Here is a 23693-nt window from a genome sequence, read left to right as displayed (position 1 = left end):
GAATTTTTCGCCATTTCGCCGGCGTCGAAAAAACGGGCTCCGGCGTCAAAAACGAGACGTTTCGCCGTTTCGCGAATTTTTCGCCATTTCGCGAATTTCGCACAAAATTCGCGCATTTTTCGGCGAAACGGCGCAAATTCGCCCATCACTAAACATCACAATATGATTGCATTAACTTTTTATATACAGTATACAGTGATACTGCCTTACTCTGCATGTACCATCTTATGTTCATATACAAAAAGTAATTCTTCAGCACAATGAACGGTGAGTCTGCCAATGCTCTAATACAGGGAAAAGCATGACAATGGGACTCCTCAATTCACCCTTCGTCTTCAGCCATCCCATTGAACCCCTTAGTTACACACAGTAATGAAACACAAGGAGCCAGAAATGGTGAAAATGGCCACAGCATTTATTAACAATTAATTTTTATTATCAAATAAATAGGACCTTGCCAGCCTCACCCCAATGCAATATTCAAAGCCAGAATTCCAGGGATCCAAGGGATCGCTACTATGCTCTGCCGCTCTTCACTTGAGATCAGCACTATGTCATTATATCCACCACTGAGTATTAGGCTGCCTCTACCTACAGAGAGGATGGCCCCAAATTCTGCTACAAGCAGGAGCTGCATCTCCCACCATGAGAGAAGTTCAGCAGCCCTGCTGTCAGTCCGGAATCTGCAGTGTGTCAATGATAGGAAATCACCTAGCACAAGCAGTAGTAGCGTCGGTATCAATCAACCCACTGTGCAGTCACAGGAGAGAACCTCCTTTCTCCCTCTTCTAAATTTACCTGTACAGTACTCTGGCAAGGTCCTACCGTTGCTGTGACAAATAAAAACTTAAAATACACTATCATATATCCACTGTTTTGATCCAGAGGAAGACAAAAACCCCAGCCTGAAGCCAGTGCCAATTATGCCTCAAGAGGGAAAAAAATTCCTTCCTGACTCCGATGGCGATCGGAAACATTCCCTGGATCAAGCACTTGACATTCATTTAACATGAATAATACTTGACATTCATTTAACATGAATAATAACATTTTTTAGTAGACTTAGGGGTTGCCCCGCACCTGCAGGTTGTTGGAATGCACTGCCGGGTGATGTTGTGATGGCTGATTCAGTTAATGCCTTTAAGAATGGCTTGGATGATTTCTTGGACAGACATAATATCAAAGGCTATTGTGATACTAAACTCTATAGTTAGTATAGATATGGGTATATAGAATTTATGTGAAGGTATGGAGGGGTGTGTGTGTGGATGCTGGGTTTTTAATTGGAGGGGTTGAACTTGATGGACTTTTTTTCTTTTTTCAACCCGATTTAATTATGTAACTATGCAAAAAGTTAAAATCAAAAAATATTCCAGCTAAAACCTGTCGAGGTCATGTAGAAGTCAATGGCAGAGGTCCCTTGAACCATTTGAAGATGTTAAAGTAAAACTATACCCCCCAAACAATGTAGGTCTCTATAAAAATATATTGCAAATAACAGCCCCCTGGGATCGCACGATTCACTGTACTCACAAACATACCGAATAAACTATACTTGTAAGGTCACATGAGCCAATTAACATACAGAGTTGTGTCTTTTGCTTCAACACTTCTTCCTGTTACAGTTATTAGAGTTGTAGTATTTAACTCCGAAACCATCTTACTTTTTGCAGAAAACTCCGAACAATTCAGAGTTTTCGGGGGAAAGCTCCGAAGTTTCCCAGATCCTATTTTTTCTGGCTTTTTTCTTCAGAAATAAGGTCCATTCGGGAATGCGGAGTTGCTCGAAGTTTAAAATTATAAATACTGAGATAAGTCGGACCTTGATAAATAACCCCATTCGTAGCTGCACAATGCAGTTGCATGTATTTTTTTGGTCTGCTTGCGTTTGTAACAGTGATTGTCATGCTAAATAATTACAGATGCCAAAACTCAATGGTGTTGGATATAGGGCTTCTTTATGCTATGGGAAAAGCTAGAGATGCCTTGAAATACAGCAGCTAAAGATTCAATGAAATTCAGAGGTGTGAATCAGTCAAGCTGAATTAACCTTACTAGTCATGAATTACAAACAGAAGAAAAATCAGACTTGTGGTCCATGTATAGCTTTTTGGTATCTCCATGCACATCCCTTATTTGCAGGCACCACCTCTATGGATCACTGGTTTGTCCATTTATTTTTCTATTTAGCCAGTTGATTTCGATACAGTTTTTGTAAAATAATGTGGGCACAGAAGATTAAATAGCTCATTTAGAAATCATCTGATCAGTAGCAATGATTCTTTTTCCTATTTTGCCAAATATGGAAACTTCACCTTATCTCAGGAAATTATGACATTATTGCCTTTGCTAAACTGGTGAAATAAGTCTAGCACTAATCTGGAAAAGTTATTCACCTACAGGGTGAAGTTGTACAACCTGGAAGAGGAAGCTGTGCTAAAGCAGAGGCATTTATTATTTTTAACAAACCCGCAAAGGGGGGAAATGTACCAAATTCCCTAAACTGTTTAAACTTTCCCACTTTAAAAATAGGCTGCTTCATAATATTATTGCTCAAAGAGGATCCAATATTTATTTTGTGGGTACCTACATACAGTATAAGCATGGGACCTGTTATCCAAAATGCTTGAGAGCAGGGGTTTTCCGGATAATGGATCTTTCTGTAATCTGGATCTTGATATCTTAAAGTCGACTAGAAAATATTGTAAACATTAAGGGGCAGATTTACTAAGCTCGAGTGAAGGATTCGAATGAAAAAAGATTCGAATTTCGAAGTATTTTTTTGGGTACTTCGACCATCAAATGGGTCAAATTCGATCGAATCGAATGATTCAAATGATTTGAAGTAAAAATTGTTCGACTATTCGACCATTCGATAGTCTAAGTACTGTCTCTTCAAAAAATACTTCGACTTCATACTTCGCCACGTTAAACCTACCGAGCTTCAATGTTAGCCTATCGGGGACCTTCCCCAGCACTTTTCGAATAAAAATCCTTCGATCGATCGATTAAAATCATTCAAATCGTTCGATTAGAAGCATTAGTGCTAAATCCTTCGAATTCGATATTCGAATGTGAAGGATTTTTACTTTGAGGGTTTTGGTTTCAATAAGGATTAATTATATCTTAGTTTGGACCAAGTACAGAGAAAAAGGAAATCATTTTTAAAAATTTGAATTATATGGATAAAATAAGGTTACTATGGAGATGGCCTTTCCATAATCCGAAGCTTTCTGGATAACAGGTTTGCGGATAATATCCAATAGCTGTACTTTTTTATATAGAAATATTGAAATAATGAATAGAAATATTATGCTACAGAAGAGAAGACGTTGTACACTTCTTGAAGTTCTGCTAAATTACCCTTTGTAATCATGTAAAAGTTTTGGAAACATTTTAAAAAAATTATTACTTCAGTTCTTTTTTTTTTTTTTTTTGCTTTCTGTCTTTCTTTCTTTTTCTTGTAAAAATTCTAAATTGTTCTTACTGTATTAAATATCTCTTTTCAACCTAGGAGTTTTTATCATTCAATACCAGCATTACTTACACTGTGAATAAAAAGCAAGTCCTAAATGAGCATAAAGAGATCTACAGTACAAAACCCCTATGCTTACAGGTGAAATGCAGCTGGGAAAATGCAAGACCTTTCTTAGACAAGATTGTATCAGGGAGTCTGGCTGCACAGAAGGAGAAATGTGTATGACTGTCATATCCACACATGGAGTCAGGCTTCCAAGTCCAAGCAGCAGGCGGAGGCATGGCCACTGTAGATTGGCTGCTGGCTAATCCTTCAGGATTCACTTAAAAGATTAGAGGTGGGTGGTGCTAAGGTTCCCTGAACTGGGGGAAAGAGTTGGGAAGCAGGCACCAGGCACAGACTTTTAATGCACTTCTTGTGCAGCATACAAGCTCCAGCTGTCTCTCCTTACAGCTGCAGAAAGGTCTAGCGAGACTGAAAGGGAGAGTGAAATAGTAGGAAGGGATGAGAAAGACAGGCCACTGCTTGGTAACTATTTAAACCAGAAATTGGGAGGACTTTGTTAGATTAATATATGCTATTTTATTTGTTATAACTATTTACACCAGAAATCCTATATCCGTAGGGATAAGCTTTTATTTATACATTTTATTTTGCATTGGCTTTTTCCACATTTGGGAGAAATCATGCGATTTCAGTGGAATATTTTGGCTTGGGTGAATTCTGTACTGCTTGGGCTGGTTCTTTGGAGCTCTGCAGAAGAATATGACTATTACAGCTGGCAGTCAGACAACTTCCAGAACGGACGGTTCTACACTAAACAGAGCCAATGCATAGACATCCCTTCGGATCTCCATCTCTGCCATAACGTTGGGTATAAAAAGATGCGGCTGCCTAATTTGCTGGACCACGAGACCATGCCTGAGGTGAAACAGCAAGCCAGCAGCTGGGTGCCTCTGCTGGCCAAGCGATGTCATCGAGATACTCAGCTCTTCCTCTGCTCCCTTTTTGCTCCAATTTGCTTGGAAAGACCCATTTACCCATGCCGGTCCCTATGCGAGGTAGTGCGTGACAGCTGTGCCCCAGTTATGGAATCCTACGGTTTCCCTTGGCCTGAGATGTTGAACTGTAATAAATTCCCTCTTGATAATGATCTGTGCATCACTGTGCAGTTTGGCAGCAAACAAGTCACCCAGCCGCCAGGTAACATACTTTCCTTCCTTAGTCAATTGTGAAAATGTTTGATTTTCCGACAGTATCTCAGGGCAAAGGTATTCTATATACTACATACCAATGTATAACCTCAGAAGTTTAATAACCGATACCTTGTATCCTATGCCGATTTAAATTTGATCATCATGGACAATATCGAGAAATGTAATTATTTTCAAGTTGTTATTGTATGAAGTCACTGTATACTTGGCGAAAGGTAATCTATCAGCACCATATAAATGACTCTGATTTCTGATATCTTTATTATTGTAACATTTTTATAGACATGACTCCACACACTTGGCAAAGATCAGACATCTATTTGTGTTTCACTAATTAATTTAACATTTTTTTTCTTTTTTGGGGGGAAATTGGAGTTGCTATTAAATCTTTGTATATACCTCATGTGAAACAGCAGAAGCAGGCTTTTTTTAACTTTATTACAGGTATGGGATCCATTTTTCCGGACACCCATTATCCAGAAAGCTCCGAATTATGGAAAGGCCATCTCCATTTTAGCCAAATAACCCCAATTTTTAAAAATGATTTCCTTTTCCTCTGTAATAATAAAACAATAAAAATTTATATAATTAATCCTTATTGGAAGCAACACCAGCCTATTGGGTTTATTTAATGTTTACATGATTTTCTAGTAGACTTAGGGGCAGATTTATCAAGGGTTGAATTTCGAATTTGAAAAACTTCAAAATTCGAAGAAAAAAAGACCAACCAAAATTTATTAAAAAAAAAAATCAAAGTGGTGAATAGTCTGTATTCATTTGAATTCATCCGAATTCAAATGGTCAGAAAAAAAAAACTTAGACACCAATTGACTCCATATGGGTTCTAGGAGGTCCCCCATAGGCTAAAACAGCAATTCCGCAGATTTTAGATGGTGAATGGTCGAAGTTGAAGTTTTAAAGAGACAGTACATGATAAATTTTGATATTCAAATTTCTGAATTTTTTTTCAAATCCAATTTGGACTATTCCCTAGTCGAAGTACACAAAAATGGCTCGAAATTCGATTTTTTTTTTTTTACTTCAAATTTTCAATTCGACCCTTGATAAATCTGACCCTAAATGCTTGAAGATCCAAATTATGGAAAGATCTATTATACGGAAAACCTGAGGTCCCGAGCATTCTGGATAACAAGTACCATACCTGTATTGATTTTTTAAAGATGTTTATTTTTTTTACAAGAACTGCTAATTGGTAAGCTAAAAAAAAGCCAAATAGGCCAAAATAATTCTGTTACCAGGGAGTCTTGGGTAAAAGGGTTGATTAGATATACAAATATTTATATGGTAGGGTCATTGCCTTAAAAATATCCAACAAACTATTCACAATGAAACAGGAGAAAAAAATTAAGAAGGCCATGCTGCTAAAGTGAACAAAATGAAACTTGGATTTAATAAAAAAAATATTTAGCAATTTCTAAATGAACTATTAACATGTTAACAAATGTATCAATGGATTACGTCTCCATTATTAATGCTGCTGCTAAAAATGAAAATAATTGAGCATTAAATTAAGCAGCTGAAGTACTAACAAAAAGCACATTCATGTAAATTTAATTTAAAAGTAATTATTCAGCAAACTCTTTTTCTTCTGCTGAGCAACTTGGCGAAAGAAGAGCTTTCAGTTTCGCTGTAATTATCATAGTCAGCACGGCAGATAAAATCAGAGATTAGTCAGCGCATTAAGACGTCATATGACTTATAAAGCCCCATGTCTTTCATGCCCGGCACTCGTCTGCAAACTTTGGCATTGCTTCATTTCATATTTTACTTTTGAAATTGTTTTAAGGAACCTTGATCTTTTTTTTTTTCCTGCTCACAAAAGATCAGTACTTTATGGTGGTGATTGTGCATAGTGAAAGCATTTCTTATAATTTTTTTTGGGGGGGGCAGCATTCCAGGACTGATATTTTTTCAGAAGACAGATAAGAAAACAAACTGTTCCCAGGAGAACGATGTGAGCAGAATACATTTACTAGGTGTACAGAACCTGAACGGAAAGGCAAGATCAAATCACGATTATGAACCGTTGTTCAGTTACATTATTTTCCAGCATAAAGAGCCTCTTGTCTTCATTCCAAGCCTTTTTTTTGAAACCTACCGTAAAATAGTTTTATCCCTTAAATAATATAATTTTTCAACAAGCACAGTGGGCACAGCATTCTTTGCATTGTTAAAGTTTCCAAACATACAGTCATTTTCTTTTTTCATTTAGAAATATGTTTCAGGCCCCCTCCTTCATCACTGGCACACGTTCTATGGAAAATTAGCAGCTCAAAATAGAGATTAATACCAATATTATTGTATTCTGTTCCACGTTTTTTACTTTCAAGGTTTTTACTTTTTAAATACCAACATACAAGTAAGGTGTTGGTTGTATATATATATATATATATATATATATATATATATATATATATATATATATATATATATATATATATGTACAATCTGGCCACATTGGTCTAATCTCAGTTTTTTCTGAATTATACTCATTAGCCGTCAATAGCGACATCATTATAAATATGAGCATATTTGTTTGTATTTCTTTTTTTAAAAAACAATAGTGAAAATGCCTATGAAATAGCAACATCTGATAATATCATATCTTATTGTTGGAGTGGAATTATATGTGTTTTACTTAATTCCACCTATTTCAAAAGGTGAATGTCAATCAAATTAGGAAATTTGCCATCAGAATTGGCATTGGTGTGAAGGTGGCCACTCATAGGCTGATTTGCCTATGATCGAGTTGTTTGGCACACACTGTAAACAATTAGATTCACATATGTTAATTGCAAATTACTTGGATCAGGTCATTCAGCCCATGGGCTAAAGAAACAAGAGCACAAGGAGTCTAAAGGGGTGGGGGCTTCTCTCATTTGCAGGAGAGACATGGCTAGGCAATTTGAAGAACATATTTTATTGCTGTATCCTTGGCTTTGTGGCCAGCTTTAACTTGGCAGAATTTTAAGTGGTGGAACTCCTTATGAAGGTGCAGCTCCTGGTCACGTGTATATCCTGCTCCAGGCTGAACAGTGGTACCATGAGATGGAAGTTTCCTGAAACAACTCAGCATTTCTGGGTACTTTTCCTTAAGCTGAGCAGAGAACAGGAGTAGAGCAGAGAATGAGATGTGGCCTCAGAATAAGTTAAATTGTCCTCCATATATAGGAACAGCAAATTGGGATTGTTTAAATTTAAAATACGCCAGTACAGGTGGTTTATTCTTCATTTGGGAATAAGTAGGTATCAGAACAAAGACACTAGGGATTCCTTATGAACACAAGGGCAGTGTCCAAATGCAGTTTTCTACCCAAATTACCATTTTGTAAATACATAATGCAGGGATTAACCCACAATTCCAGTGTCATTGTCTCTAATGCATTTTCTCCCAATGTGTCAAAACAAATACAATTGATCTTGCATTTTGACACAAATCTGATGCAAGTCGTGGGTAGGAGAAAATACCGGCCTTCCTATATATTCATGTTTTTCCCTATTAATAACATTCGGATCAACCATCATTTTTACCGGCCGGGACGGTAAAATACCAGCCTTGTTGTGGATGAAATATTTGTAGTGGGGATTATACTGTGCCTATTTATGCAGCATGAAGTGAGAACCCTGGAAATACCTCCACATTGGTGATGGGTGAAACAGCAAAAAATTGAATTGAAGTCAATGGGCGTCAAAATAATTTTGACGCGAGCTACAATTTTTATACACGCGACTTTTTTGTTCAAATGAATTAAAGTCAATGGCCGTCCAAAACATTTTGACGCACGACAATTTTATGCACACGACTATTCTGATGGGCAAGAATTTTTTTTGTCCCGGCGGATTTTTCGCTGAAGAATTTTCGTCGCAGTTTCGCCGCAAATTTATTTGCCCATCACTATTCCACATTTTATGTGCAGTAGAACCAGGGTTCCCCAGTATTAACAGGCGCTCAGCATGTGCTCTGTTCCACAGAGGGAGCAGGAGGAGTGCAAGGAGCATATTTGAATGCAAGTACCTTTATGAATAGTGTTAATAAACACACACAGCCTTCTGTGCATTTTAGCTTGTATACACTTTCATTTGTATTCATAACTTTTATCAAATGGGATATTATCAAGAATTAAGCACACTGTCCCATTTGTTTCCTAAAATCAATATTACATCTTTTTTTTTTTCAATTGTTTACCAGCAGCCCCAATAAAATGCAAAACATCTTTTAATGGGAATTCCACTTTATATTTTTAAATCTGGCTCCAAGATCTGTGTTCCTGCAACTGAGGCTGGATTTTTTAAAGGAACAGTAACACCAACGCAATGAAAGTGTTTTAAAGTAATGCCCATACAAAGGTACTGCTGCCTGCACTGGTAAAACTGAGGTGTTTGCTTCAGAAACTCTACTATAATTTATATAAACAAGCTGCTGTGTAGCCATGGTGGCAGCCATTCAAAGCTGAAAAAGGAGAAAAGGCACAGGGTACACAGCAGATAACAAATAAGCCCTGTAGTTTACAACAGATTCTTCAGAACTTATCTTAATGGCTGCCCCATGGCTACACAGCAGCTTTTTTATATTAACTATAATTGTATTTCTATAGCAAACACATCAGTTTTACAGTTATGCAGGGCAACAGTACATTGTATTGTCATTCCTTTAAAACACTTAAATGTTTTGGTTTTACTGTTCCTTTAAACCTAGTTTACATTGCAGTATATGTAATGCCTTCTGATGCTTGATCACAACATAATATACTGAAACTAAAATTATCCTAGAAGTTGGAACATTATGCTAGAAAGAAGCATCATGATTGGTGAATTCTTTTGCATCTACTCTAAAGAACAATAGGACACAGTGGGGGTTATGTAATAAAAGGCACTAGATTTGCCCAGGGGCAAAAACCCAAAGCAACCAATCAGCAGGTACCATTTACTGGTCACCTGTTTAAAAGCAAACATCTTATTAGTTGCTATGGATTACTGTTCTTGGGCAAACTTGGTGCCTTTTATTACATATGAGGGACAGTGTTCTAAAAAGATATATGGGATCATTTACTTAGAGCAGTGCATGGTGCAATGTAATGTACAAAAGGAGAACACTCCACTATGTTTTCTGCACTTTCCAGCCTTCTCCTTACTTTGTAAATTAGCTAGATATTTCTGCATTCCAAAAGGTTGCACAGTGACGTGTTTCCCTCTATGAATATAGCAATGAATGCATGTGGCAGTGTTAAATTCATTAAAGGTAAGTGGGGGGGCCTGTTAGCATTCCCTGTCATGCACCATATTTCCAATCCAACACTAAAAGTGCAGTATTGGGATTTAGTTGAATTCCAAGAAAAAATTCTGGATTTGGTGCATCCCAGCTGCAGATTGTGTCCATAAATGGAACAACACCGTATGTTAGCAACACTGTGTGCAATCAGAGCTTGTGCCTTGTGAAGGAGCACAGGCCATGACAGCTTTTATTTTAGTTGTTAAAATGTTCCTTATCCAGGAAGATTGAAGGACCAGGTAACTGTTACCAATCTGCTTCAGTTCCCACTTGACGTATGTCTCTGTTCACTTTGCATGGTAGAAAAATTAGCTTTGAAATCAGTTTGTGATCCTGAGCTAGTTGAACCAGTATTCCATCTCAAATCAGCAATAAACTGAAGGGAAACGTTCAAGAACTATGTAGTGATGTCATAACCTAGATCAAGGATCCCCGACATGTTGCTCACCGACCCCTTGGCTGTTTGTGTAAAAAACAAGTGTATTGTCAAATAGAGCCTCCTGTAGGCTGCCTGTTACTCCCGGAACTATTTCCATGCTTGTGTTGCTCCCCAACTCTTTACTTTTAATTATGGCTCACGGGTCAAAAAGGTTGGGGACCCCTAACCTAGATGGCTTTTCTGTCTTTTTGTTTGGCATAACAAGGATATTGAGAGATGTACACTCAACACTCAACAACTTGAACAATTTGTAGCTAACCCCAACATTTGTATTTCCCCCACTTATCTTCATTTCATGCCATGCCAGCACCTAAAGCTTGGTTCATGGAACATCAACAAATTATCTAATTATCACTGCCTGGATTCTTGAGGGATCAAAACACTTAGCAATAACAATAGACACAAGTCAGAAATTAAATTAGAATTTAATAATTCCAATGCCATCAGTCTGATCTTGGTACAGTTTATTCCATGTTTTCTTTCAGGTTAACCTTTAAAAGGGTAGCTTGGCACTTTTTTATTTTACTAGTGATTGCTTCAGCTATAAGAACAGTTTATGTTGGAATGAATAATGAAAACATTTGGGTGAGTAGACTCATTAATAGGCTTGCAAAAGCTTTTCCTGTAAATTATTTTCACAACTGTGTCTGTTCCTTAGATAAGTGGGTTGACATTAAACAGTGATTTGTCAAGTATCTCGCTATGTGGCCAGAACTTTCAGCAAGTTCCCGAGGTGTACTGGTAATTCAGGAGGTGAAAGGACAGAGTTATTATGAGTCAGAAAGTTAAGCCTCACCACAAACTCTTTTCTACACCGAGCCAAATCCTAGAACTGTGTTTAGAAATTACTGTTGCTGTTTCAGTCATTTAAGTTCCAGTGCAGCACAGAGCAATATATTAATCTATCTATCTATCTATCTATCTATCTATCTATCATCTATCTACCGATCTATCTATCATCTATCTATTGTATCTATTGTATCTATCTATCTATCTATCTATCTATCTATCATCTATTATCTATCTATCTATCTATCTATCTATCTATCTATCTATCTATCTATCTATCTATCTATCTATCTATCTATCTATCTATCTATTGTATCTATCTATCATCTATCTATCTATCCATCTATCTATCCATCTATCTATCTATCTATCTATCATCTATCTATCTATCTATCTATCTATTGTATCTATCTATCTATCTATCTATCTATCTATCTATCATCTATCTATCTATCTATCTATCTATCTATCTATCTATCTATCTATCTATCTATCTATCTATCTATCTATCTATCTATCTATTGTATCTATCTATCTATCTATCTATCTATCTATCTATCTATCTATCTATCTATCTATCTATCATCTATCTATCTATCTATCTATCTATCTATCTATCTATCTATCTATCGTATCTATCTATCTATCTATCTATCTATCTATCTATCTATCTATCTATCTATCTATCTATCTATCTATCTATCTATCTATCTATTGTATCTATCTATCTATCTATCTATCTATCTATCTATCTATCTATCTATCTATCTATCTATCTATCTATCTATCTATCTATCTATCTATCTCAAAATATTTAGATTTTCCCTTGTTTACAACTACGCCAGTATAGTGATATGGGATTTTTAAAGAGGTTGTTCACATTTAAATTAACTTGTATCATGATGTAGAGAATGATATTCTGAGACAATTTGCATTTGGTTTTCATTTTTTATTTTTTGTGGTTTTTGATTAATTATGTTTTTTTATTTGGCGGCTCCCCAGTTTGCAATTTCAGCAATCTGGTTCCTGAGGTCCAAATGACCCTAGCAACCATGCACTGATTTGAAAAATAGACTGGAATATGAATAGGAGAGGCCTGACAAAGAAAGATTAGTAATAAAAAGTTGCAATAACAGTACATTTTAGATTTACAGAGCATTTGTTTTTTTGATGGGGGTCAGTGACCCCCATTTGAAAGCTGGAAAGAGTTTGAAGAAGAAGGGAAATAATTAAAAAAATCCAAAACAGAAAAAAATTGAAAAGTTGCTTAGAACCAGCCATTCCTTAACATAATTAAAGTTAACTAAAAGGTGAACCACCACTTTAATATGGTGATTTTTATGGATTTATGCAGTTTAGTTACAGTCAAGTACAAGCTACTGTTTTATTACCAAAGAAAGGGAGTTAAAAAAAATTATTAAAAAATAAAATTCACGTATTTTAAGGGGCATAATTATCAAGGGTCGAATTTCTAACCTAAAAAACTTTGAAATTCTAATTCAAAAAGATCAACCGAAATTAAGTCAAAGTTTTTTTTTGGTCGAATAGGTCCGTTTTTCGATCGAATAGGTCCATATTTGGCCGAATTCGAATCGTACAAATCGAAGGAATAGCGTATTCGATTCAAAGTTTTCCCCCAAAAAAACTTCCCCAATAGCCTAAAACAGCAATTCGGCAGGTTTTAGATGGCGAATGGTCGAAGCCAAGACAGTACAATAGTACATGATAAATTTCGAAATTCTAATTTTCTATTTTTTTTCAAATTCTAATCGAATTAGGTCTATTCCCTAGTCGAAGTACACAAAAAATAGCTAAAAATGTATATTTTTTTCATTCCAAAATTCACCCCGAGATAAATCTGCCCCTAATAGTAACCTTTGGAGAAACATAGTTTGGAACTTTCTGGATAATCCTTAATTTAAACCCTTATATTCTTAGTGGTCACCCATCAATGTATATATACAAAGCTTCCTTCTGGGGGTGCACAAAATGCCAACTTTTATTCATCATCATGGTATATCAAAGCCAGACATGGGATGCACTTATCAAAGTGAATTATTAGAAGCTAAATGCCAGGCCAATAAACTGTGTTAGAAATGGATTTTTTTTTTAAATTTTTCTTTGACACATGGTTGATGGACATGTGTCTTTTTTCAACCTTATTTACTATGTTACATTACTTTGCTGTTTCATCAAAAATAATGAGATGCCCGGCAAGAAGCAACGTACAATCACTTGTCCCTAAAGGCTTTTTGGACAGTATTGCCTGGGAACATGATAGCCTTTTTTTTTTTTCAGAACATAAGCCTAGAGATTATGGTTTATTCAGTAAAAAAAATAATATTGGATTGCCACGATGTGAGTGGGACTCAAGCCACAATTATGAAAACATATTTTTGCAAATCTGTTCCAGACATTTTTGTAGCTGCTTTAAAACTGCCAGAACCTAGAAGTGTACCAAATATTTCAGTGGTTTTATTGCGAGTAACAGAGCATGTCTTTTAATATCACTCATGATAGTAACGGCACTCTTAGATCTACAGGTATCACTATTACCATCTGCCAGTGGGTATCAGTAGAACATTTTTTACAATTAAAGGTAAATGAACTGGTTATTTTTTCATCTAAAAAATGTTTAAGGCAGTGGCGTAACTACCCACCTGTCCACCCACTGCCTGCAGTGTTGGACTGGCCCACAGGGATACCAGGAATAGTCCCGGTGGGGCCCAGGTGTCAGTGGGTCCTCATGCTGCTAAACATTTGGCATATTTCATGGCCATTCCCTATTTCTTTGAGAACAAAGAGGCTAAATAGATGGAAAAAAAGAGTATAGTATGTAAAGAATAGAGACTAGCAGAATAGAGGTTGAGTTAGAAGAGGAAGAAAAATAGTACTGAGTGTGGCCTCTGGTCTAAGATTAATTGGTGGGCCCCTGGTCAAAGGTTTTTGGGTGGGCCCCTCGTGTCCCAGTCCGACACTGACTGCCTGCTCCAGTCCCCCTGATGTCCCCCTCCTGCCTCTGAATTCCCCTGTCTGCCTGCATCCCCTGCTCCCCGCTGCAGGTAGGAGAGCAGCTGGGAATGGGATTTGCCCTTGAACAGCTAAAGAATGTAGGACCCTGCAGTCCCTGGGTCCCCCCTCAACCATGGGGTCTGCTTCCTCTATAGTTACTAGGGATGTACTGAATTCACTATTTCTGATTCGGCTGAATCCTTTGTGAAATATTCGGTCGAATGCCAAACCAAATTTGAATCCTAATACATATGCAAATTAGGGGAGTGAAAGTGGAATTTTTTTTTTTACATCCATGTTTTGTGACGAAAAGTCACCGGATTTCCCTGCCCCCTAATTTACATATGCAAATTAGGATTCAGATTCGGTTCGGCCAGGCACAAGGAATTGGTCGAGTCCGAATTTGCAATTGGTTTTCATTTTTTATTATTTAAGTTTTTTTGAGTTATTTAGCTTTTTATTCAGCAGCTCTTCAATTTGCATTTTAAGCAATCTGATAGCTAGGGTCCAAATTACCCTAGCAACCATACATTGATTGGAATAAGAGGCTGGAATATGAGCAGGAGTGGGCTTGACTAGAAAGATGTGCAATAAAAATTAGCAATAACAATCAATTATAGCCTTTCAGAGCATTCGCTTTTCAGAAGGGCTCAGCGATGCCCATTTGAAAGCTGCAACAAAAAAAAAAGGCAAATAACTATAATACTATATAAAAAAAAAAATAATGAAAGCCAATTTAAAAGTTGTTTAGAATTGGCCGTTCTATAACATAATAAAGGCTACCTTAAAGGTGAACCTCCGCTTTAAGGGAGAAGTGTAACTGGATTTTACGGCATTCGCAGTGGGACGGGTATGATCATAACTGTCATTATTCTTTAATAATTAAAGGATTGCATATAAATGCTTGAAGCAGTCACCATGATCAATCAGGGCCCATTGGACAAACCAATAGCTCTACCAGCAACTATTCTGCTAACGGTTTTATTTAAAGCATAATATAGTTAAAGGTGTGGTTAACTTTTAGTATGTTATAGAATGGTTCATTCTTATCAACTTTTCAATTGGCCTTCATTTTTTCTTTTTTTTAATATATATATATATATATTTATATATATATATATATATATATATATATATATATATATATATATATATATATATAGTTTTTGATTTATTTGCATTTTTCTGACTCTTTCCAGCTTTCAAATAGGGGTCACTGACCCCATCTAAAAACAAATGCACTATAAGTCTACTTTTTAGTATGTTATATACAGTGTCTAATTCTAAGCAACTTTTCAATTGATTCTCGTTATTTATTTTTAATATTTTTTTTTATTATTTGCCTTTTTCCAGCTTTCAATTGGGGGTCACTGACCCCTTTTAAAAAACAAATGCTCTGTAAGGCTGCACATATTCAAATGAATGCATGGTTGCAAGGGTAACTTGGACCATAGTAACCAGATTGCTGATTGCAGATAAATAAAAAGCGAAATAACTAAAAAAAACAATGAAAACCAATTGCAAATTGCCTGACAATACCAACCTCTACATACTACCACAACAACAATGAACAACCCCTTTTTATTAAGGCAGGAATGTTATCGTTCTTCTGCTTACTAAAAGATAAAGATAATCATTTACTTGTCCTGCTCTTGAATCCCAGTCAGAAAGAACCTCCTCTAGGTCAATGATCCCCTGTGGTTCTGTCTACTGAAAAACTCCACTTGAGGATGAGTATATCTATGGCATTTATGCTAAAAGGTTGGTTTTCATGTAGTCAATTAGACATGAATTCCAGAAATACTCTCTATATTGCATGGAATACAGAAATGTAGAATTTTGACACTGGGTTGCTGGCAGTTAAAGGAGTATTAATGGTAATTAATTTATTTCACACTCATGCAGAGAGTTGTGAAATCCGGTATAGGCTTATTCGATAACGTTTGTTAACTTCAAATTTTTCTCACCATTAAGTTAAACTGGCTCAGGTGCCAATTGCCCCGAGCCTCTCACTTAAGGAAGGGGGGAGAGAGAAAAACCGTCCCCAACTTCGATAACCCCAATCTTCAATTTAGTATTTAGCTTACCGGATTTCTGCTGTGACCCGGGTGCAGCCGCCCCGAGTCCGTCGCCAAGAAATAAACGCCAAGTTACGATTATTGATGTATGGCAGCGCACTCCAGACCACATTCAATAGTCACCAACACCACAGTTGCTTGTTAAAAAGATAAATTTTATTTGAACATTAGGCTAGAAAGCGTCTGAGGTCTGACGCGTTTCGTGTTCACACACTTCCTCAGAGGTCTCTGAGGAAGTGTGTGAACACGAAACGCGTCAGACCTCAGACGCTTTCTAGCCTAATGTTCAAATAAAATTTATCTTTTTAACAAGCAACTGTGGTGTTGGTGACTATTGAATGTGGTCTGGAGTGCGCTGCCATACATCAATAATCGTAGTTAAAGGAGTATGTTATCAAATGGCCAGTTCTAAGCAACTTTTCAATTGGTCTATTTATTTTTTTGTTTTTCCGTTATTCGTCTTTTTTCTACTGAACCTATCTAAAAAAAATAAATGCTCAGTAAAGCTACAAATGTATTGTTAATGGTACTTTGTATTACAGATCTTTCTATTCAGGCCCTCTCATATTGCAGTCTCTTCTTCAAATCAATGCATGGTTGCTAGGGTAATTTGGACCCTAACAACCAGATTGCTAAAATTGCAAACTGAAGAGCTGCTGTACAAAAAGCTAAATAACCACACATAATAAAACATTAAACCCCATTGCAAATTGTCTCAGAATATCACTCTCTACAACATAATAAAAGTTAACTCAAAGGTGAACAACCCCTTTAAACATTAATCCATGTAAAAAGCAACCTGATTGGCTTTTTAATTCCTTACTAGTAGCATTCTATTTATTTATTTATTTATTTATATATAAGGCAATGCCATAGCTGTTTGTGAAAGTATATACTTTGCAGAAACCTACACCTATATCAGATCAATTTGTCAAGTAAAAACTTACAATTCTAGTATATTTTATTAAAAATCTATTTTTTTCACCTTCTAATGAATTTTAAAGCTATGATATACATCATTTAGCTGGCTGGGAAGCACCCAGGGCTGAAATGACCTGACGCTGGGGTTTCAATTCGCGGAAAAATTAGCGAAATAAACGAAACGGTGAAAAATTTGCAAAACTCGAATTGTGACGCCCGCTAGTCAATGGGCGTCCGGATAGTGTCGACGCTCAACGGTTTTGATGCATGCAACTTTTCCGCTGCGCTTTAAAAAAATTTTGATGCCCGGTGTCGAAATGTGGAAATTCGGCGCGCCTGACAAATTTATTTGCAAATCATTACCTGATACTGCAAAAACAGGACTCTTAATACTGCATTCATTTTCATTCTCCACCCAAGAAAAACACATATATGTGCAGTTTAAGGTGGTTACTCTGGTTGAACTTTAACTTCCACTTTGGTTTCTTCCCCCACACTGTAAACATACCGGCAGATTAATTACCTTCCTGTGTGTGAGAGGCACATAGTAAGTAATTTAGATTGTAAGCTCCTTTGGGGATTAATGTGACTGAAGGGAAAAATCTCTGCCAACCATTGCATCACATGTTGGCACTGTATAAATAAAGCATAATAACAATAATAATAGTTTAAATAGCTGCAAACATAAACACTGCAATGTACGAGTTATATAGACAAAGCATCAGTGATTGCAGTTGATACATTATCTAGATTCCCAGCCATAAAGCAAGAATGTAGAGAATATACTCATTTATTTTCATGTTTGCTGGCATTGTCCCCTACAATATATTTGGCCACTTGTGAGTACTTCAGTTACTTTCATTTTTATGGTACAGGTATGGGACCTGCTATCCAGAATGCTTGGCACCTGGGGTTTTCAGAATTACAAGTCTTGCCTTAATTTGGACCCTAAGTCTACTAGAAAATCATTTAAATATTAAATAAACCCAATCAGCTGGTTTTGCTTCCAATAATTATTATTATTAATTATACCTTAGTCGGGGTCAAGTACAAGGTACTGTTTTATTATTACAGTGAAAAGATTTAAGATTTGCATTATTTGGCTAAAATGGAGTCTATGAGAAACAGCCTTTCCATAATTCTAAGCTTTCTGGATAACTGGTTTCTGGATGACAGATCCCATACCTGTACAAATATTGCATTTTATCTGAATAACTGATGCCTAAATTTGGTTGGGTAGCTTGGCCTGGTTGTTACCATATTGCTTTGCATGCATTGGACCATAGGAGGTTAGTTTCAACAGACTATCCAGCAACCCATTCTGTTTATCCAAATTGAAAATATAATGCCGTGCCTTCTATTTGTAAGGGTGCTGATTTGCTCTCTACTAACCAAAATTTACCTTTATATGCTTTCTCTGGGTGGTTGCACCTCTTTTTTTAAAAAATGCACAGACCTTGAAATACCTAGTGCTGATACAAGCTGCAAAGATAGTCCAGTAATTCACATGCTCATGGTGGTGTGGCTCTTTGGAGAATGTTTTTTTTAAGAAGAGGTACATTAGCCAAGGGGAAAAAAGTAGCAATTTTGTGTTACAGGGGGTACATACAAATTGGCCCCCCTAATGGTTTAGACCTTCCTTCCCCTTTACAAACACCGGGACCACCCTCAGAGTTTGAGAACCAATTTTAAAAGTGTTACATTATGGATGCATCAAATCCACTATTTTGGATTTGGCCGAACCCCCGAATCCTTCACGAAAGATTTGGCCGAATGCCGAACTGAATCCGAATCCTAATTTGCATATGAAAAGAGATAGGAAGGGGAAATCATTTTTTAGTTCCTTGTTTTGTGACAAAAAATCAAGAGATTTCTCTCCCCACCCCTAATTTGCATATGTAAATTAGGATTTAAATTCGGTTCGGCCGGGCAGAAAGATTCGGCCGAATCTGAATCCTGCTGAAAAAAGCCGAATCTTGCCTGAATCCCGAACCGAATCTTGGATTCGGTGCATCCCTATTAAAGATACTGGTGGTCCGATACAAAGATTATAAGAAAGTTTACATTATGTCTAATATGATAAGGTTTATGTGAAACAAAGTGTGTGTTTTTTCACACTTGTTATACATTTGATACGATGATTCCTTGTGAACATGCGTAGAATTCCCTTAAGGGCACTGTGATTCTGAAATCTATAGGAACGGCAATGTAAGAGGAATTTGTTGAGTTTGCAAATAATCACACAGTGATGTCAAGCTCTCAGGGGCAACTGAACACTGATGATCATCCGCAAAGGCAAAACACCCTAATGTTATTGGGATGCTGACCCTTTTCACAACTATTTCATTCCAGCAAAAGGAAATTTGTTGACCCCATTGTAAAGGTGTGCGAATACTGGTGCTATGAAAGTGTGGGGATAGGCTGAACTTTTGTTTTGGAGATTGTACAACTTTTTTTGAAAATTGCACAAGAATCCTCCCTACTAAATGACACAAACTTTTAGAGAGGTGACATCAGACATAGCTGATATATATCCCTTAAATACAATTGCACTTCCAACACAATTATCTTATTCACCATCCTTTTCCTGGACAAGCTTCTTTCTTATTGCCGCTTCCCCTTACTCTTCTTTTCGTATATAGGTATGGGATCCATTATTCAGAAACCCGTTATCCAGAAAGCTCCGAATTACAGAAGGCCACATCCCATAGACTATATTAATTAAATGTAACCAATTTAATGAAATTTAATTTGAATTTTTAAAAATGATTTTCTTTTTCTCTGTAATAATAAAACAAAACCTGATACTTGATCCTAACTAAGATCCAATTAATCCTTATTGGAAGTAGAACAATCTTATTGGATTGGAATTTGAATAGGGGAGGGCCTGAATAGAAAGATGAGTAATAAAATGTCACAATGACAATAAATGTGTAGCCTTACAGAGCATTTGTTTTTTTTAGATGAGGTCAGTGATCCCCTTATGAAAGCTGGAAAGAATTAGAAGAAAAAGGCAAATAAAAAAAAACTATTAAGAATAAATAATTGAAAAGATACTTAGAATTAGCCTTTCTATAACATACTAAAAATGTAACTTTAATGTGAAGTACTCCTTAAAATGTAGTACATGATGCATGTGACTTGTTCAGCTCCCATGTCCTTCAGCTAGAAACCATGATGTTTCCCCATAGAATATATATGCAATTTTTTACAGATATCACAGTTAGACCGGAAGAAGAACAGGTTGGCTTTTTGCATTGCTGAACAGTGCAGTCATGGCGGCTGGAGCATGACAAATCTTGAAGTGAATTGATCATCCTTAAAGGGATACTGTCATGGGAAAACATAAACACACAAAGTAGTGCTACACAATCCTCACCGCTTTTTGTAGCGTCGGGTGCTGACTGTGACTCAGTTCCGATCCATACTTCCAAACATATTTCAGCAGCACTCCGATGAAACAATGTTTCAGGCTTAACCAGCCCTTATCAAGCTTGATAAAGGGCTGATTAAGCCCAAAACATTGCTTCACCTGTTGCACAAATAAATTGAATTTTCACTATTTCGGAGTGCTGCTGAAATATGTTTGGAAGTCATGGGAAAACATGTTTTTTTTCAAAATGCATCAGTTAATAGTGCTCCTCCAGCAGACTTCTGTATTGAAATCCTTTTTTCAAAAGCGCATACTGGTGTTTTTATATTTAATTCTGAAATCTGACATGGGGCTAGACATATTGTCAGTTTCCCAGGGCCCCCAGTCGTGTGACTCGTGATAAACGTCATTCACTCTACTGCTATACCTCAAATTTGAGTGATATTACCCCCCTCTCTCGGTAACGAGACGGCTAGTGATGGGCGAATTTATTTATTATTTGCTGCGAATTACCGCGATCCGCCGCCAGTGTATTAATTTGCAAAACTGCTGCGAAAATTCACCGGTGTCAAAAAAAAGAATTTCGCCAAAAACGGACGCCCGCGTCCAAAATAAATGGATGCCAGCTGCAAAAACAGACACCAGAATCAAAAACGAGACGCCGGCACCGTTTCGTGAACTTTCACCATTTTGTGAATTTCGCAGGAAATTTTTTGGCGAAGCGAAATGCCCCAAATTCGCCCATCACTAGAGATAGCAGCTCCCTGACACAACATAACAGCTCCCTGGTAGATCTAAGAACAGCACTCAATAGTAAAAATCCATATCCTACTGTGACACATTCAGTTACAGTGAGTAGGAGAAACAACAGCCTGTCAGAAAGCAGTTCCATCCTAAAGTGCTGGCTCTTTCTGAAAGAACATGACCAGGCAAAATGACCTGAGATGGCTGCCTACACACCAATATTACTACTAAAAAAAAACGTATTGGTTCAGGAATTACATTTTATATGGTAGAGTGAATTAGTGAAGTCAGTTGCAGATTTCCTAAGCCAAGACAAAAGTACATAATACATATCTACATAATTGACTCACATCGGTGCCCAGTTGCTGAAGAATAAAAGTTGGGCTGCATTGCAAAAGTTGCCTTTTGAAGATAGTAATGCTCACCGTGTTAATATGACTGTCTGAAAGAAACACATAAAAGGATTTGTCATTTCTGTAAAATCAGATTCTGTCCACATCCAAAAGCACGCAATCTACTAATCAATTACACTCTATGGGAGAGTACATGCCCTGAGTGACATGCTTCTTTCCAAGCTGGAATTGTGATGTGCAGCAGGTGCACTGTGTATGGAAGTGTCTTTCTAACAGTAATAGGTGATGAAAGATTTCCTGCCTGACAATTTGATAAACATGGAACCTTCTCAGCACTCAGCCAACGCCACATTCCACCTTTACCTCAAGGCCTTTGCTCCGTGGCTTCCACGTTATAGTCGTGTTAATTCTTATCAGGACCTTCAGATTATAAATCCTTTGCAATTAGACAAAGAGTGATGTAAAGAGTGACACGTTCCTTTCGAGGGCTTGTTCAGAAGTTGCAGGCTTCACCCAGCTCTTGGGAAGTAGAAGAGAATAAATTTACTAACTCAAATTTTAGTCTTTCCATAAAAACCTCTGTCTCTGGCTTTTTTTAATTTTTCTTTTGCAATGTTTTCATTCTTAACTGCAGCCTGTTCTGCAGCTGTTTTTTTATGCAACTGTACATTTTAAAATGCCCAAATGAGGGGCAGAAGTGGAATAATCCTAACCATACTCAAAAAAAATAAAAAACAATTTAATTAAACCCTATATTGCCCTGCCTTAATATAAAGTTACTGAGACCAAGCAGCACACAGTAAAAGAGAATGCTATTTTTAAGACTATATACAAGGCATAACTACTACTAAACACTTTTGTAATTAATATTATTGCAAAGCAGATAAAGAGACTCCTTCCTTTATTTCCCTTTATCTTTTGCATTTGCTCCCACTCTGTCCCTGTGTATTGTTGTCTATAAACCATTCTTCTTCCTCACTCGCACCCTGGTGATTGGCACAGACAGAAGAAGTTCCCATTTTTTCTCAGATTGCAAATCCCATACCTGACTGTACTACAGGTATGGGATCCGTTATCCAGAAACCATTATCCAAAAAGCTCTGACTATGAAAAGACGTGTAAAAATGTTACGCAGATTTTTAGGCCATTTTTTAAACGGCAAAGCTTGGCTATGTGTGGTGTATTATGCTGCTGTTTTTTACACAGTATAATAAATAAGCCGCTTAAATTATGGAGAATCAAATTAAGAAGAGATCCCTTACTAGAAAACAGGGTCAGACTGGGGCTCCCCAGGCTGCTGATCTCCCTCCCCCGATGCAAGGTGGGTGGCCCCTGTAGGTGGCTTTGGGGGTGGGGTAGGGTCGTAGGATTGGCACCCGGCTGGTAAAACACCTGCCAGGACCGGGGCCGGTATTACAAATTTACCGGCAATGTAGCTGCCGGTAATTTGTAATACGATTTACAAAATCCCTTGCCCGGCGATGAAAACTTACATTTTCATCGGCTTCAGGTGGTGGCCCGCCCCTTTTGTGACGCTACCACTGTGGCTCCTCCCCTTCTGCGGTGCCTCATCAGCTCCGCCCCTTTTTGCGTCACGTCCTGCCCCTTTATTATCTGTCCCCCAGCACTGGCCGGTAATTTTTTTTTTAAAAGGTGGCAACCCTAGGTAGGGGCCCACCGACCCTGCTAGAGAACCCTGGGTCCTGAGCATTCTGGATAACAGGTCCCATACCTGTACATTGTTCAGGGCCCTCTCATCATTTAAACAGCATTGTATAAGTGTGGGGATTGCAGAAAATCATTAGGAAAGGATATTATTATTATTGGATTAAAGTTTATAAAAGCACTACTGCAAAATTAGCAGCAGATCACTACAAGTCTTTCTATATTGTTTGGGGTCTCTCTCTCTCTCTCTGTACACCTTTAAGTACACCGCACTAGCTGTTGCTAAGAAATACAGTATTATGCGGAGTAACACGAGCAATATATAGCACAATCTCCA

The 23693-nt window shown here is 37.2% G+C and overlaps 1 protein-coding gene across 1 annotated transcript in view; it reads left to right on the top strand.

The window, feature by feature from the left end:
• Nucleotides 1-3851: 3851 nt before the first annotated feature.
• sfrp5.L (secreted frizzled-related protein 5 L homeolog) overlaps nt 3852-23693 on the top strand; it is a gene marked incomplete at its 5' end in the record, with an annotated part of 50032 nt that continues 30190 nt past the window's right edge. The window contains 1 exon segment of the mRNA NM_001090477.1: nt 3852-4681. Coding sequence (NP_001083946.1) covers nt 4165-4681 — 517 coding nt within the window.

This window comes from Xenopus laevis, chromosome 7L, assembly GCF_017654675.1.
Source record: "Xenopus laevis strain J_2021 chromosome 7L, Xenopus_laevis_v10.1, whole genome shotgun sequence".
Lineage (NCBI taxonomy): Eukaryota > Metazoa > Chordata > Amphibia > Anura > Pipidae > Xenopus > Xenopus laevis.
Note: the sequence above shows the minus strand (reverse complement) of the source record. Positions and strands in the feature narration are given on the sequence as shown.